The 18,747-nt window shown below is 44.7% G+C and overlaps 1 protein-coding gene across 1 annotated transcript; it reads right to left on the bottom strand.

Annotated features, from left to right (window-relative positions):
• Positions 1 to 586: 586 nt before the first annotated feature.
• Positions 587 to 5,726, bottom strand: LOC100846801 (probable WRKY transcription factor 47). Its single transcript, XM_010234765.3, has 6 exons — positions 5,426 to 5,726; positions 5,212 to 5,322; positions 4,880 to 5,077; positions 3,539 to 3,838; positions 3,324 to 3,437; positions 587 to 1,539 (listed from the first exon to the last, which is right to left on the bottom strand). The coding sequence occupies exons 1-6, from the start codon at positions 5,675 to 5,677 to the stop codon at positions 796 to 798; spliced, it is 1,719 nt and encodes a 572-aa protein (XP_010233067.1). The 5' UTR covers positions 5,678 to 5,726; the 3' UTR covers positions 587 to 795.
• Between the last annotated feature and the right edge of the window lie 13,021 nt (positions 5,727 to 18,747).

The following is an 18,747-nucleotide window of genomic DNA, read 5'->3' as shown; positions in this document are numbered from 1 at the left end:
ATCAAGCCTAGTGGGGACTTCTATGAACGCGTGGAACAAGTGGTGACTAGGGGTTCACCCACAACAATAGCTTCAAACTTGAAATGAGATACATTTGTATTCTTTATATGCTTATATGAAATTTTGACACTTTGTAATCAATGTCGTGAAGTGAGATACATTTGTAATCTTTATATGTTTTAAATGATGCGGCTTTATATACATTTGTAAGCTTTAAATGATGTGGATGTGTATTTTTCTGTGCTGTGGTGTGCTGTGCCGCATATATTTTTCTGTGTATTTTCTGTGATTTTAATTATTATTTTAATTACCGAAAATGTATCAGTGTCGGTCACTCGCCCGACACTGATGTGGCAAAGCGACCGTTACTGATGTACATATCATCAGTGATGGGCGCGGAAACGTGACCGTCACTGATGATGGTATTCATCAGTAACGGTCGGGTCGGGCCGCCCGCCACTGATGATGATACATCAGTAATGGTTGAAGTGACCGTTGCTGATGATACCCATCATCAGTAACACGAAGTTAGTAACGGCGGCCCCGACCGTTACTGATGTTGTTTTTCGACCGTTACTGATAAGCCTTCCTGTAACAGCGATGATTCCACTATATCTCAAGGGAACAACCCCGTATGTACGTACAAAGGTCATCGATCTACTGTCCGTTTAACTGTACATAATGCAAAATGTGGACGTATCATATGTGCGGGCGCATATATAAATATACACTCAATCACTCATAATGCTGTGCTTTACAAGATGCAAAGCTAGCGGCGCGTGCGTCTTACCTACCTCAAGTAGTAGACGTGGTGCAAGATCGCGTCGCAAGCCGAGGCGAGCCGCCGCCGCCGCCGGAGGACGCCGCCGCACGTGCTCCATCCGGCGCCGGTGTCGATGCGGCGTCACCGGTGCCGCCGTCTCCCGCGGCAGAGACACCGCCACGGGGAGTAGCAGTAGTAGCAGCACTAGGGTGATCCTGATGAGGTGCTTCGTCTCTTGCCATGACGGACGAGATGGCGGCCGCCAACGCCGTGCTGAAGTTGGGGTCGGCCGCGATCGCCGCGGTCACCGTGTCCATGACGGACTGCGTCTGCCGCGCGCCCTGCACCGTCAGCCCGGCCGGCGGGAGCATCGTCGTGGACGACGCCCTTTGCTGCTGGAGGTACATCGCGAGCTGCGGCGGCAATGGCATCATGGCCGCCGGGGCCGGGGATGCCGCAGGCGGCAGTGGGCGGCCTGCGGGCGGCTGCGTGAGGTCGAGGGTGATTGTGGGGAAGGGCGCGGAGGCGGAGAGCGTGGCCATGCTGGAGGCGTAGGGGAAGGAGTAGTGTTGGTGGTGGGGGTGGAAGAAGGAAGCCGTGGGCTGGCCCAGGAGCGGGATGGGCCCGTCGCGGCTGGTGGCCGGGCCGGACAGGAGCATGGCTGCCGCGGCGGACGTGGTGTTGGCCATGGTGAACGCCGCGGGCGGCAGCTGGTGGTTGTGGCTGCCCTCGTAGGTGGTGATCAGGACCGTCTTGTCCTCGGCGCACCGCTGCACCTGCACGGACACACATATGTACAGTCATGTCAGACACACAGTATATAGACCGACGCCGCAGCACGCACTCGTAGTGTCTACAAAAAAAAACTAATAGAGCAAAAAAAAGAAATTCGTATACTACGTGTTGCTCTTGCCTACACACGTGGAATGCTTGGAGTTGCAGCGTATCAACCGGCCGGGTGCGCAACAGTCCACATTAGTGCATTTCATGTACTACTACTCCATCAATCTATGATCCTTTGCATGGGGAACTTGAATATATCCGAAGCCATGACTAATCTAGCAACACGCGTGTGCTTTCTGTGCCAGCGCTTGGACGGAAAAAAAAAAGGAATCACGGGAACATGGAATAGATTTTCCTTTAGTTATGGCCGGTCTGTGTTTTTCTCTTCCGTGGTAACCAACGGATCGAGTTTTCCTTTTCCTTTAATTACTCGGTCTTTTATGCACAAGCTAGTACTTTTTATTTGCATGCGTTTTCTGCAGAACAGCAGACTTCGTAGTAGGCTTCAAACCAATTGATTTTTTTAATATTATGGTTCAAACTGCGACTTTGTATCATATAAGCCATATTATAGAGTAATTCTTGGTTAAACTTTTGTTTTAATGGAGCCAAAATTTCTCTACGTTCCTTCATTGGTAACTATGGTTACAAAAGATAATGGTTGTAATAGAACATTATATATATATTTAGCAGCAGAGTTAGTATACACCTTATATTATAAAAATGAGAGATATATAATGTTCACAGTCAACCAATGAACGAGTCAAGTTTAACTTGCCTATTCAATGAGCATCCTAAATTTTTCTTCACCGTTTGAATGTGCGACGCTCATGTATAGTTAGCTTGCTAACTACTCTATAGAACTTAGGATGAGTTCGACATTGAAATGGATTATGATAATCCAGTTTTTTCAACCAGCTTTTGCCCTTTTTTTTGTGTGGCTAAGTAACTTTTCTTTGTCTTCTTTTGTGTTTAATTCTCAGTACATTGCAAAATAAGTTTAGCATACAATTCACCAACCCCAAACTGAGCCTTATAGGCCTGAGATTCTTGAGCCAATGGAAACAATATGCTGACTAGCTAATTCAGGCGAATTGGGAGAACATGAAATTTGTAGCGACAAACCGAATACTCATGACGGCCTAGGACAGCATTGTGGCCACCTAATTCATGCTGAAGGAGAGGAATAGTGAGTTTTCTGTTTTCACAGGGAAGATGCAAACTTTTAAGAAAATGGTGTGGAGCTATGCTGACATGCATCCAACTTCGTATATAGCTCATGTGCACGTGCTTTACTTCAGGGTGTAGTACTCATTGTGTCTTTGACCCTTTTCAAACCACCTCTCGTGGTTGAGAGCACAATAGTACTTGATCAATGAGAGCCTAGATATTACTAGAATTTTGTTCTACTAGTTTGGTTAATCTGTCTAAACTAGGTGTGAACAACCCTAGTTTTGTGCCCAGATGGGCGCCACGTACGTGGCAGTACATGGCTGGCTGCAGGCCACCGATAGATCACGAAGCTGTACAAAATGACTTTCGCAGTAAAGCATCCCATTCACTCATGTTCAAAGTCTAAAATGCACTTAAGTCATAATTCTAATGGATAGTAAGCTCTTGCTCATGATTGGGTTGGCTAAAAGGCTTTAAAAGATTATCTCCTCCCAACCCACACGAGGTCAACAGTCCCTTTATTGGTTTCTAGAGTACGTACACGCTAGTTCTCCAAAAAAAGAAAAAAAAAAGTACGTACGACTTATGAGTTATGTAGGTGTACCTGCTTCCTCACAGGGCATCCAGTAGCCATTGTGCAGCGGTAGTAAGCTCTCGGGCATGGGTTGCCCTTTGCCATCTTCTGCCCATACTTCCTCCATTGGCATCCATCGCTAATCTGGATTTCATCAGCAATGTCAAAGATATCCAGTATCAAAACATCACGGTTACAATTTGTAACCTCGAATTTTTCCCTTAAAGAAAAAGGAGTGCACGCACCATTGGTGCTTCTGATCGCGCGCGCACGGACACCCTCGGTTTCCGGCACGGCGGCTGCTCCGACGACGCCTGCTCGCTGCTTTCCCTCGCTCCCGGCGGCGCCGCGTCATCTTGAACCGTCCTCCTATTGCCGCCGGTTCCCGGCGCGCCGCTCAGGGATGGGGAGGAGGCGGTGCCGCTGTCGTACTCCACGGCGGCGTCGTCCTGCTGTGCCGTGCCCATGGCCGTTGAAATAGGCGCGCGCGGGCGTGGCTCCAGGAACTGCTGCGTCGCCGACGTGTTGGGTGCGGTTAGGTGCGTCTGCATACATCGATCCAGGTTTGGTGCGACCGAGAAGAAGAAGCACGAGACGCGGTGTTTAGTTAGTCAAAGAGGAAAGCGAGCAAGCAATTAAAACTGCGTGCATGGGATTAGAACATCCTAACTACTGCTAGTACTAGTACTGTTTACCCCTACAGCAATGTCATGCTACATATATGCATGCACCTAGCTAGCTACACCCAGCTGCAATGTAAAGCTGAAAAATATCTAACTTGGATTGAGACACCTCACAATGATAAGCGAAATACAGTACAACAGAAATCAAGTGATAGAGAAGAAATTTCATTGAGATGGAGGGGTGTGTACATTTTCAATGCCCGGCAGCCATCTCACTAATCATGCATAGGGACGAAGAGATTTTGTTGTCTTTGTTTTTGTCCGGTTTTTTCTGATTACTCAGTACCATTGTATTTTGTTAGTAGCATTGCGGTAAGCCCTACCCCTCTCGATCGAGAGGTTCCTCGGAAAAGAAGGTATCCGAGAAAATTAGTAATGAGTTAAGCCATCCTCCCTACCCATGCTCCCATGCTACTAGCCTTACTTCAGTTTGATTATGTTATCCACATATTTTAAGAGCTTAATCAATCGAATTGATCCGTGACAAGACCGAGGCATTGACATGGTCAGGTGCGGAAAGACTTGTCGATCTGCTGGATCTTACATGAATGCGCGTGCATGCACGTTTGCCAATGACCCGTACAATATTGCACCGATCTTGATCGTGCAGTATGTATCGTCCCCCAGTAGGTGGTAAGCTAAGCGCAGATTGGCAATATACTAATTCTTGAGCATACATATAAGGGGTAAAATAACCAAATTGGAAAATTTGCAGTAGGGGAGATTCCGGAAAAACCAAATAAGAGCATCAATAAGAGAAAAATGGAAGCAGAAGCCGAGAGATCGAGCTAGCCTGCTAAAAACTGAATGAGAAATTTAATTGTTTCAGCAAATTAAAGAACGAGACAAAATCAAGGAAAGATGCATATGCCTAGATATATGTTTATGCGATCGAGTGCTCACTTGAGTTAGTGGCGATCGGTCGTTGATCATGGCCAGATCAGTATGGCGATGAGGGTGCTGCTGCTGCTGAGTGACCTGGAGCAGCTGGTGGTACAGCGCGCCGTAGCTCCGGGTGAGCTCCTCCAGCATGCCTCGCAGCCGCAGGTTCTCCTCCACCACCCGCCGGAGCTCCGCTTGCACCGTCGCCGCCGCCTCCATCTGTGCACCGCATAAACATGTACGTGTCAGCCAAAAGAGCACAATCACATCTGCATATCTACTTAATTATCTTGCTTTTAAGGTCTAAGCTAAGAATGAAGAAACATGTACTACAAGAGGAAAAATCAACAAACTTCATGATTCTTCGCCGTCCTGGCCACAAGAGCCGACGGATCCTCGCCGCCAGCAGCCGTTGCCGCACCAGCCGCGGCACCTGTTGTGGAGGTCAGCAAGTCCAGCCCGGTCTGCGCAGCACACACAAGAAGCACCACGCCTCAATTAATTTGGACACCAAACAAGCAAATCAAGCACAGATCCTGCTATGTGTGCCGACGGCGCCGTACTTACATGGACGTCATCGCGGCCGCTATGCAAAGCCCCGTGGCCCGCGCCGTCCTTCCGCGATCGGGCAGCATCGGCATGGCCGCTGGCCAAGAAGAAGTCCACCTCCTTGATCTCACCACGGCGGCGCCAGCCCAACTCTTCATCGTGCCGCCGCCCGCCGGTGCGCAGCGAAAGATGGCTGCGCTCCATGTCGGCGTCCTCCTCATCTTCCTCGTGGCGACGACGGTGCTCCTGCTGCTTAGGCCTCAGCTCCATGTAAAAAAGTTGCACCGCTCCAAAAGCAAAGCTGAGCTTGCTAGGATGGGGCTTTTATCAATCAATCTAGGGGTCAAGGTTGGGAAAAGCTAAGCAGCCAAGGCGAGGACTTGGACTTTGGGCTGCTCTGGACCAATGGGAGGGCGGGACGGACGCGGTGGGCCAGGAGAAGGCGCTCCGTCAGCGTGAGATGGATCCTGTTCGGGCGTGTGATTTGCGTGCAGCAGTTGCATGACGTGTGGGGGAGGGTACAACGGTAATTGGGCATGTGCACGTACGTGGAAGAATGGGCCATTAGGTCAAGGAAGTCAATTTTGGTTGGGATCAAGAGAGGGGTCGGAGGACGACACGGCAATGACTAATAGCTCAGCCGCGCCGGTGATTTTGGCGTCTTTTACAACCGGTCAGAAATCTAACTCACAGCCACGGCTATGCAGTCTGAAACCAAGATATGCCGTTATGCCATTAGAAAGAGTCCAGCTACATAGTTCCTTTTTTTTACTCACATAAATAATACTTCCTCTGTCACATATTAAGAGACTCAAATTTGTCTAAAAGTGAACGTATCTACGTACTAGATACGTCTAGATACATGTAATATTTCGGCACTTAATATGAGACGGAGAGAATATAATTTTCTGTTTGGAAGGAGCAACTCCCGATGTCAACTCCTGATTTCATCAATGAAATCAGTGATCCATGAGGCAAGAATCTTTTAGAAGTCTGAATGCAAGAAGAAATTACGAAGGAATGCAGAAAAAACAATGCCAGGCTAACATGAACAAAACCACCTTACAGCCTATGAGCAAAATTAACATACGGTTTTGCTATTTCTTAGGCGACTGAGAAATACCTATTTCTCGGTCGATGATAACAAAATTTTGATTCAATCATTGAGATCCCTGTAAAATTAATGTAGGTCCGATAGATAAGAAAATCATCATTGGATGGCTACGATTGTCGAGATTTCCAGTGTGGCTGCCATTTGTTGGGAAATCTAGAATTCTAGTAACAACGCCTGTTCCGAGAAGAAGTTGATTAACATTCAGGATGCTACAAAAAGAGTCGCATCCAAGCTTACGGAGCTTAGGACTATGATGAAGAAATGGGTCAAATTGAAGTCTAACCTTGCATCCTTCACTAAGGACCTTAATTCCATCTTCTCATGGATCATGCTGAGGATAACAAAATGCTCACTGCCAAGAAATTTGACCTCAGGAAGAAATGTAGGATCACCTTCAGCCCTTAACACCCAGAAAACCTATTGGAAGCAGAGGGGTAAGATCAAATGGGTGCAACTTGGTTATGAGAATTCAAAAAAATTAAAATCACTCCCTACCTTCTACCAACAGAAAAGCACATGTCTGAAATGAGAGGATGGCTAATTAGAATTTGAGCATGATGATAAGCAACTATGTTCTGGAATGCATTTAGAGATAGACTGGGTAAATATGACGGGCAAGAGATGGTATTTCTCCTATCTGATCTTTTTCATCATTCCATTGACCTATCTGGATTCAAAGCTTCCTTCACAATTCATGAAATTTATGAAGTTGTTAAGCATATCCCATGCAACAAATCTCTTGGACAAGATGGATTTAATACTGATTTCATTAAGAAATGCTGGCAGATCATTAAGCACGAATTCTATGAGCTTTGCAACAAATTCCATAGATGAGAACTATCTATTGCCGGTATCAACTCATGCTTTATCACTCTTATTCCTAAGACTGACAATATTGCGGATGGGGTTAATGACTTCAGGCCTACTCTCTACTGAATTGTACTATGAAGCTGCTCACTAAGATCCTTACCAATAGGCTCCAAGCTGTCATTATGCATTTAATACAGCACCATCAATATGGGTTCATCAAAAGCATAACTATTCACGATTGTTTAGGTTGGGCATTTAAGTATATTCATGCATGTCATAAATCTAAAAATAAGGTGGTCCTACTGAAATTAGATTTTGAAAAGACATTTGATAAAGTTGAAGATTCTAGTATGCTCAATGCTATGGGATTTGAGGGAAAATGGTGTAATTGGATCAATTCCATCCTCCATTTAGCCACATCACAAGTTCTCCTCAATGGTGTGCCGGACAAAGAGATTCATTGGGAAAAGGGGAGTTAGACAAGGTGATCCACTATCTCTCATTCTATTTTTCATTGAGGCTGATCTTCTAGACCACTCTTAATTAGGCCATGCATCATAGTCAGCTTATCAGGCCGATTCAATCTGTTGCTTGCCCAGAATATCCCATTGTCCAGTATGCAGATGATATAACACTTATTATCATGGAAAGTGGTGAGGCTCAATTACATAATATCCAGGGTATTCTTCACTAGTTCAGTATCTCTAGTGGCCTAAAAGTTAATTTCCACAAGTCAAACCTCATTACTATTAATGTTCTGTCTGATAAAGCTCAACAGTTAGATGTTATTCTTGGCTGCATTCAACTATTTAGGCCTATTACTTAGTACAAGTAAACCTAAAATAGAGGAATTCATGCCTCTAATCCAAAGATTGAATTGTTTCTCTTCCATGTAATCATATGGTGGCAGATTACAAATGGTAAATTCACTCATATCCGCACTTCCCACATTCTATATATGAGCACATTTGTGTTACCTGCTGGGGATATTGTAATAATTTATAAATATAGAACACATTGCCTTTTGAGAGGGCATGATCTTACAAAGAAAACCCGGCCACCACTTACCGCTTGGGAGGTAGTGTGCAGACCAAAAAATGAGGGTCAAAAAATGAAGCATTCCATCTGGTACCACTGTGACAAGCTCATTTTGGTGTAGAGACTCTCTTGAACTCCTTTACACATTCAAGACGATTGCTAGATGCATCGTCCATGATGGTACCACCTCATTTTTCTCGAAAGATATTTGGAATGAGGATTCACTTGATCATATATGGCATCATCTCTTCACATTTGCCATAAACCAAAATGCTTCGGTGAGTGAGACCAAATGCTGTGACATAACCACCCACTTCCATTTGCCACTCTCAACTGAAGCATATGATGAATTTCACTTTAACCTTTTGTTGATAAGAAATCCACCCAGTAGCACATAGGAAAAACCAAATTATATGGATCATTAGAGTATTTACAGGGAAAAGAAGCAATATTTCTCGTGTTCTGTATTATCCAAAACAAAACTGCAATCCCCACATAAATTAAGTTTCTATCACTATACAAAAAACTAATATCCAGTCACGTAGTCACACTTCTGTTGCATACATGAAGGGACATTGGTGAGGTTAAAAGCACAACCCACCACTCTCCATAGAAACTTAGGAGCAATATAATGCATGAAACAAATGATCAACAGATTCATCTAAACCACAAAACACACATATATGACATTTCCATCCTCTATCTGAAGCAAATCATCCTTTGTCACAATGCTATTTTTGACCACCGACGACAAAAACACTTTAGTTTTGAGAGGTAATATCAGTGTCTTAAAGTCTTTAAAAAGGAAACATTGTTTAATTACTGGGTTACCAAACCTGATTATACAGATTTAACATGCAAACCTCTCTTCTATAGGATCCTTGTATACTTATCATGTTCAGTGTTAAGGAAATTTGACGCAAAATTATCAGATCTCCTGAAATTTTAGGAGGTACTCACCCAAAGGTACTTTGTAAACTTAAAATACCACCATAAGTATCAATATATCGTACAAATTTAAACCAATCATACTTGCTCATGTTAGGATCATTCAGTTTGATCCGTTGGACTAGCTTGGCGATGAAAATGTGTGCTATAACAGGTAATCATTTACCTAGAAAAATATGCTATCTGGGTAAAAGCTTTCTTATATTTGTCGTCTTCATGCCTAGATGTTCCGACCTACTATTTGTAGTACTCCCTCTGACCCATATTACTTGTCGAAATATTAAATGTATCTGGACGTTTTTTAAACATAGATACATACATATTTGGGCATATTTGATACAAGTAATATGGGTCGGATCTTCGAAAATAGATGATTTTATTACTTGCATTCTTCAAAGAATAATTGCATAATGCTGGATGTAGGTAGTATTTCATTGAGATATCAATGAAACTTTTGTACGAGTATTAAGTATTTCGGTCGTATATCACTGATACTCTAATATCATTGCTATTTCATAAATATCATTATTATTTCATTCATGCATGTATAAGTGTTAGCAAAATTGTTACTGAAATACACGGCTTAGACTTCAGAAAATAAGAGTAAATTTCACATAACTCAGTTATCGAGGCTTTCTTCTCATCGAGCCACAACTTTTGCTAATTTATCCGCAAAACCACATGTTCTGAATCTAATTGTCTCACATCACCCAAATGACGGCTTATGCTATTTTTACTGTTTTTCTTACATGTCGACCCCATTTCTGAGGGCACGTCAGACTTAACCCACCCAACCCGATAACGCTCCCTCTCCTTCTCTCTCTCTCTCTCTCTCTCTCTCACACTCTCTCTCTCCTCTTCCTATGCCGGCCTCCGTGCAGGCCTCCTCCTCCCCCCGCGCGCCTCCACCTCTGTCTCCTCTCTCTACTCCGGTATCCTTTTCTCTCTCCCTTCTCCCTCCGAGCAACAGCTGCGGCGGTGTGGTGGGAAGCGAGCAGCAGCGGTGACCCCCTCTCTTCTCTCTCACGGCAGCGATGGCCGAGACGCGAGCAGTAGAAGCGGAAGCGGCACGCGGCGACGGAATCTCCCTTCCCCTCCTCCCTCCTGTGCGGCACGCGGCGGCGGCAGCGTGCGGGCGGTGCAGGCGAGCGGCGGCAGTGAGCGGGGCTGCGGGGCGGCGGTCAGGGCATGGCAAGCCGGCGGGAAACTTGACGGCGGGGAAGCAAAGATTCAGCTTCCAACCCGGCCAGAAACTGGCTTCCAGTCCATTGTCGTCAAGTTCCAAGCCGGAGAACGTCCTCCTCAGGGAAGACAACAAGGTCGCCAAGATCTGCGACCTCGGGCTGGCCATGTCCTTGAAGACTGAGCCGAAGCCGTATGCTGACGTCGAAGATGCTGCTGGGGAAGCCGGACTATGACACCCGTGTGGACACCATCCCTGCCGCATGCCACAACTTTTGTTTTGGGGTTGGTGGGGGTGGGGGGGGGGGGGGGAATAAGCAGTTGGCCTAACGAGGTAAGAGGTCGGGTCTGCGCTGACGTGTCGACTGACAGGCGGGACATAATTGTAAGAAAAACTGTCAAAATCACTCAACCGTTATTTTGGGCTACGTGAGACAATTAGGCATAGAACGAGTGGTTTTGCGGACAAATTAACAAAAGTTGTGGCACAAAGAAAAAGTAAATTTCAGAAAATCACACTTCTTGTGGCTAGAGTTTCACAAAACTAAGGTTGTTGTTAATAGTCTGAAGGAACCAGAACTATTGGGGTAGTTTTTCTCACAAAACCCAAATCTCAGGGATTAAGACGTTTATGTATTTTTCACAGATTGGACCCGCCTATCATATGCCAGGTAGGCTGTGTCAGGTTGGGATTTGGGGGGAGAGGCGAATCGAGGCTAAGCTAACCCTTAATGGGTCGGGTTGGAAGGTGACGTGGCGATGAAAATGAGTCAGGTAAGCCAAGTGTCAAAATACCATCAAACGTCTTAATCCTCCAATTTGGGTTTTGTGAGAAAGATTACCCGAATAGTTGTGGTTCCTTGAGACTATTAGCAACAATCGTGGTTTTGTGAAACTCTAGCCGCAAGAAGCGTGGTTTTGTGAAATTTACTTAATAATAATAATAATAATTAAAGTTGCCTTAAAAGACTCAAAGATGAAAATCCATGTCATACCCTTCCCGAGCATGCAGCTGCTATTCCACAGCTTTGATCATACTGTCAAATCACCCAAATACTACAAGGAGTGTAACACGTACGCCAATGTGTTGTTATGGATCGTACGTTTTTCTCGCGCAATTCACACACGGCACAAGGACGTTCAAATGATTCTTCGACCATTATTCAACACCAATGCAACATTCACTTAAGATGGCCCACAAGGTTCTTGTTGCGCTCTCTCTCTCTCTCCAATCCTTTCTCGATGTGTTGAATATATGGCTCGATAGTTTCTTCCGGACAGCATGCAAGTTTAGTCTTCACCAACAGATTGGGAGTACTTTACAGAGTATTAGCAATGAGCGTGCATGCATGCTTGTGTCATATTATATCGAGTATGGAGACATCGATCTCACGTGGAGACCTTACTATTCAAGCTACACATTTAGAAGATGTAGTTAGGTTTGGACAGAGCACACCAAGATTGTGCTAAATTAGGTGAAACATATTGGTAAATATGATCTTTTTTTTTTCTTTCGAGTTGTGGTAAATATGATCGGTCGTGCCGAAATCTAAGGCGCACATATCACAGCAGCTAGCGCAAGCAGCCGTTCAGGTTCAGCGACAGTCCTGACAACTTAACATATTCAAGGCAGTTTGACGTTTCCCAACACCCGACGGCGCACGTCGCAAAGTACGACAAACATGGGAAGGACTTCATGTGCCGCATGTAGCGTACGTAGGAGTATATGAAACAAGCCTCTACAATCATCTGCCGCACGTGTCGCCTAGTCTAGATTATCCTGCCGCGAGACGGCGTGGAAAGCCGAGGAAAATCAGGCCAGGGTGGAGAGACTATATATATAGAGAGAGAGAGCAGTCAACATCTTATCGAGACATGAACAATTTGCAAACAAAAAAAAATCAAGGGCTAATGAACCCCATTTTAGCTAGTGATCTCTTGTATCAGACTTCAGTATACACACGCATAGACCATTGCTAGTAATGAAAAGGGGGCTTCCCCGGTTTGAAAAAAATATGTCATTTTGCACATAGACCACGTGTAGCTTTGCTTCTGCTTAGAACAAAGAAGACATCGTGATTTTCATGTGTGAACGACAACAAAAACACAACTTGTTATCTAGCTAGCTACAAAGAAGAAGAATTTGACTATTTTACATCGTTTCTTTCCTCAACTTTCGTCCTCGTTGATGTTTCCTTATGGCGTTCTTTTTCCAAGTGTTACAGATTTGTCAAGGCATATTGATATAGGTCATGTTGTACGACCTTTCCTCCCTTACTTTGTTGCATACATATAGAGTAGAATCACTCTTTAATTCTCTATCTGGTGATGCAATGATCGATTAGAAGTGGATCTAAATATATCTGATTGAGATCTCTATCTGATTCAATTAATAATAATGCATATAATATTCAAATTATTAGTCAAGACATGCTTTTTTTTTGTGGGAAAGTCAAGACATACTAGGCGCGACTAGTATTACAAGTCGGTCTTTCATGTCGATCAAGCATATTATGCATTAAAGTTTTACTACATTCCAGTGTGCTCACCTATTGTGCTTGATCTCGCTAGCTCTCGATCTGAAGAAGGTTAGTGAAGGGCTCTCCATATATTTCTCGTCTAGCTGGACAAAGTGCACAGGATCGATATGGTCTAACATGATTAGGTACAGGATAGCTGCGGGGAGAAAAAAAGGTTTGTGGACTTGATCGCTCCAAGACCAAGCTGCTTCTGTGCCTTACTAGTCCAAGGAGGACTGCGTAGGGTTGCTTGTCTTATATAAACCCCAGACTCCCAAGTCATGCATGGCTTCGGCCCATCTCAAAATACTGATAGGATCGAGATCACACGCAAAATAATGGTCAAATAAGAAGGATCAGATCATGTATTAATTAACACGTGCAATTAATTATTATTATGGTTTTGTTATTGGGAAGTTGTCTGATTTTCAGTTACAGATCAGTAGACGTGCTGGGCCATCAGATCTTAATCCAACAACAAGTGAGAGAAGAGAATATGAAGATGGTACACAGATATATATTAATTCAACGGCTTTAATTTGATGCGTCAACTGAGATTTAAACCTTTTGCTTTAGAATGAGACGATTTGGATACAGTGACACCCTCATATTAATGTGCTCGTAAGAGAGCCTGACGCGATATGCAACGATATGGCGATAGGTATGTAGCTAGGTACACGAACGTTACGTTGGAGCTCCTTCGTAGTGCCATGCCATGCATATTGGAGCGCCCGCCTGAAGGAAGCTTGCCAGGGACAGAACAACTAATAACCAGAAGCTCGCCATCGTAGCTAGCTCGCCCGTGCATTTTTCTTCTACGGGTGTCTGAAATTAGTTCCCTCGATCCTTTTCTGAAAAAACAAGTGTTGGAAGCAGTGGCGACTCACACTCACGCGGCGTTTGGGTCCCCCCGTCCCCCGGCCCGGAATTGAAGTCCGGTCTCCGTCCAAGTATGGCAGTACCAGCAGCGCAGCTTCTTCCGTCCATTCTTCTGGCCCAAAAAGCCTCCCAATTAAGAACACGACGTGCTAGATGGCGAACCTGACGAGCGATCGATCAACGACGACCTCCTCGGACCTACCTTGCTAGCTACGGCACGGGCACGGCGGGGCATGCACAATAGATACAACAGTAGCGACAGCGTACGTAACACCGCCGGGGCCCGCCCCCGCGACTCGCAGGGCCGGAGCCGGAAGAAGGAAGGTCGCCCGCGTCGACGTCCCGGCCGAGTCGCACCACGCATACGCTTCCCGGACGCTGACACCTATAGATCGACATGTCTCAGAGAAGTCTTGAAGACCTTTCGTTGATTAATCTCCCCCCATGACTTTCTTGCATGTGTGTGGGGCCTTGTGTTCTCGTTTGCACTATACGTGTATAACTAATTAATTTCTCCATAAACACACAAAATAAGAAACTTCGTGAGGTCACTGAAGCACGCGTACGGTTCGCGTTTGCGGGTGGTCAGTCAGTTGATCCGTGGTCGATCGATGAAGACGACGTGAGCATTTGGAAATATTCTAGATTTAGACTCCGATAGATAGAGGCAACGTACTAGCTAGCAGGTTATTAGTACTAGTTTGGTGAGTTAGTCACGGAAGCAACGCCAACCAAATGCGACGTCGTCTCGTCAGATCTTTACACAAGCAGACAGTTTACTAGAATGCGTTATGCCTAGTCAACAGAGGCAAAAGCAACAGGTGCATGCAACTCTCTTTTTTTTATGAGAGGAATGCAACTCTTTCATGGACTGCTCACCGAACAAATAGGCTATTTTTATCTCTTGGATCTTGGAGTGGTCATTGAGCTGGGCCAGACTGTATTGTTATAGCCCATGAGTGACCTGCTAGGCTGCTATGGATCGTATGGGTCATGCTGTGTTTTTAGAGCCCAGGAGAGCTGAGCTGTAGCTGGGTCTCCATATATACGGCCTTTGGATTCCCCTAAAAAAAAATATATATACGGCTTTTGACCGGTACTGTGCCATCCTGCAAAGGGCCGAGGTGGGACATGTGGCCGAGGGACTAAAGAACAACGTACTGTTCTGAAAAAGGCCGCAAAGGCATACGTTAGCGCTACTGTCAAATTCAACATTCTCCGGAAAAAAAAAATGGAAATACAGAGCGAACGTCGCTCCTAGCTTTCCGGCACGACGGAAAAAATTGCCATCCGCATAAAACTAAAGTTGTCATCTAAAAAAAACTAAAGTTGTCATCCCGTGGAACTAAACATTCGCTCTCTAACTTTTTGGCGCGACGGAGTTGAGTTGTCACCCACAAAAAACTAAAGTTGCCACCACTAAAGACACGTGGCGCGATCACAGCCATAGTTTTTCCTTTCGCTTCAAGAGACTAAAGAGCGAACGTTCACTCATTATAATTTCAAAAGAAACCCAGTGTAATTCAACATTTTTCTATTTTTAATCCAATAAATGTGTTTACGTAAAGGATATGTCGTTCTGTAAAGTTATCTCTTTGTTGGGTCCTAATTTTTGGAAAACCTAGTGTTCATTTTATATAGTTCAATGAATATGCTCATTGTATTAGACTTTTGGAGGCCTAATTTTTAAACTCAAGGGATTTAAATTAGATTCTGGCTTCCCTAATTTTAGAATGTGTGGGGAAGGATGTATCATCGCTGTCAATAATATCAATATATACTCCATCGGAAAGTGTTTAGATTAAATTCAGCCAAAATCCATGTTTTGTTTTTAGTGAGAAAAGGCCAATTTTTTTTATTGAAACTGACGTCTATCAAAATCTAAGGTCTGCTTCGGTGAGGGAGTTCCTAGTGTAGAGAAAGGTCCGATGTTCTAACCACCCCCGCTATATGGAAGAGTGTTGGAAATCGTCGACGTTGACTCACTCTTTTTACGGCCCAAGCGACCAATCGATCCTTCACTCTCGCTACGTAAATAGTCTAGACCGACACGAAAATGTTGATTTTCTATGTCGGGTTCTCGTGCCCGACATGAAAATAAATAATTTCGTGTCGGTAGTACTATGCCCGTCACAATATTATTTTTGTGACGGCACTTCTGGTGCCCGACATGAATATAAATAATTTCATGTCGATAGTACTATGTCCGTGACAATTATTATTTTGTGACTGCACTTTTGATGCCCGACACGAAAATAAATCACCGTAACTAAACTCTGTGATCCCGGTAGAGCTAGGAGTGCAATCGAACCTATTTAAGAAACATCGATGTGTTAACTTTTTTGAGTGTATGTGGACCCTCGCTCATAGGGCTGGCTTAGAAACCACACACTAGCAATTCCGCCCTCAGCCATTGCCCGCTCCTAAATGTTTACGGGCAATGGCCGAGGGCGGAATTGCTAGTGTGTTACGCAATGAAACAATAATAGAAGCAAAATTTTCCACACAACAACAAACTTTATTTTGTACCTGCAAAAAAACACTTTATTTTGCTTCTATTAAGGTTTCTCTAGTACAACAACAGATTTTATTACGGTTGTATTCAGATTTCACAAAAGCAAAATTTCTTATTTTCTTCATCGAGGTTCCGTTATTGTTTCATTAAGATTTCACGGAAGGCAAATTTCATCAGTGTTTTATTATTAGGTTTTGTTCCAATTTCAGCAAGCTTTCACAAATTTTTTCCAAAAAGTCTCATATTTTGGTTTGGTACAATTCCAGCACTAGTTCTAAAAGAGCGAGACGTGGGGCAATCCTAAGGGCTTGTTTGGTACTAGAGTTTTTGGAGTGTCTTTTAGTGTATTATCCACTCCAAATTGAAAAACACTAGAAATCCTAAATGGTTGTTTGGTACGAAGAATTATCTCTAGTTTTCCCCTACAAAACACTCCTTTTTTGTACCAAATTAAACACTTCTCATACTAATGTCTTTAGAAAAGCACTAGTGTTTTGGGTTTTTAAGAGTTTTGGGTGAGCACGCAAACCTCTCAAATACCAAAACACTTGTGACTAAAAAATACACTAGCATCAAACAAGCCCTAAGGAGGAACTCCTGCGCGAGGAGCTAAGACCCCATCCCAGAGTTTTTTTTCCTTGCTAGAGATGTACGTAGAGACAGAAATCTGTAGCTAAGAATTTCTATTGGTAACCAGAGCTAGTGAGCACGCAACACATCATTTTTCTTCCAACAAATACTTTGTACAAATCGTAGATGCACAACACTTTCCATACACACACACACACCAAGAAAAACACATACATACCGAACTCTCGGAGCTCGAATATGGACGAAATCACAGCAGACATCTGACTAAGAAAACAACAGAGTAACGACCCACAGCTACGTACTCCAAACAAACCAATTTTTAGCCACAACACAAGCAACGACCATCCGTCCGGTTGCACGTCCGCATACATACATGCATGCATGCAGGACGTACGACGCTGGCTACTAATTATCCGTCTTGCCCGTTATCGAGCATTTGGCGGTGCACCCTGTCAATGAACTCGGAGGCCTTCCGGTCGATGTCGCGCTCGGCGTACCAGTGGCGGCCATAATCGTCGTCGTCGCTCGGTCGCACCTTCGTCCCGTGGTACCTCTGCTGCTGCTGTTGCCCCGCCATCGCCTCCTCCTCTTGCTGCTGCTGCCTCTTATTCTTACATACAAACAGGGACGCGAGCAGTGACCTCTTCCCTGATCTCCCCATATCACAGAGTCTCTCTGCTAGCAAGAGATATATATCTCTCTCCCTTAGGCCTTAACACTCCGTTGCAATGTGTGCGAGGTAATTTACTTGGTTGGCTGCACGGGAACATGGCGTTGGTGATGCGGTATTTATACTAGACCGACCGGCCTGGCCCCGCCCCTGCACGCATGCGCGCCCGCAAGTCTGTCTATGGTTAGGCAGCAGCTTTGTATGATTTGTTGCAGCCGAGATTCGTAGCTAGCCTGTTGCTTTTTTGACTGGCCACTCGTTGATCGGGCCGTGTAATCCAGGGACATTTGTTTAGTCTGTCCCCGGTAATTACTGCCGATTACTAAGTACCGAGTGCAGATGGACACTGAAGCAAGCAACAGAAAGTGCGTGACCAAAAGTATAACCGAGGATCGGGGTTTTGTAGTGCATGCTTTAATTACATGGACTGTAGTACTGCGGTCAATAAGGTATGTATATATCTCATTATCTTTGGTGGAGCGAATGAATTCACACGTGCATTTGTTTTGTCCCGCACGTAAACGTACGTGGCGAGCACAGAGGTATGCAGTTCGTGTGAAGAAAAAGCGCATGCATGCAAAGGCCGAGTTGAGTAGTAGGGCAGCCATAAGCTGCCTGCTGGCGTTGAATTGTTCAGAGGGCCGGTCAGCTTTCTGAATTTGTTAAATGTACAGCAAGTACATACTGCTGCTGTTGGCTGGAGTTGAATTGTTCAAGCTAGCAGAGAGTGTGGTAATGGCTAAACGAGTATGCAGATCATGTTTTTATAGCTTAAATGAGACGCTACAAGGACAAGAAGATTCACGGACAAATTTGCAACATTTTGTCCATGCTTGAAATCGACAGTCAACGAAGGCATCCAACAAGTCCAAAAAAAAAAAGATTCCTGGGGTTGTTGATGGGCCATCGAGACGATCTCTGGTTGGCTGCAGGCAGCGCATGCATGCATGCATGCACGACTGACTGTCTCGCCCGAAATTTCCGAAAGGTGCGCCCACCGCATTCAGAATCCTCTGGCTATTCGAACTAATAGCTTATCATCGGTGATGAAGCCGTCTAATTGTGCTGAGTTCC

Source organism: Brachypodium distachyon, chromosome 2 (assembly GCF_000005505.3).
Source record: "Brachypodium distachyon strain Bd21 chromosome 2, Brachypodium_distachyon_v3.0, whole genome shotgun sequence".
In the NCBI taxonomy this organism is placed as follows: domain Eukaryota; kingdom Viridiplantae; phylum Streptophyta; class Magnoliopsida; order Poales; family Poaceae; genus Brachypodium; species Brachypodium distachyon.
Note: the sequence above shows the minus strand (reverse complement) of the source record. Positions and strands in the feature narration are given on the sequence as shown.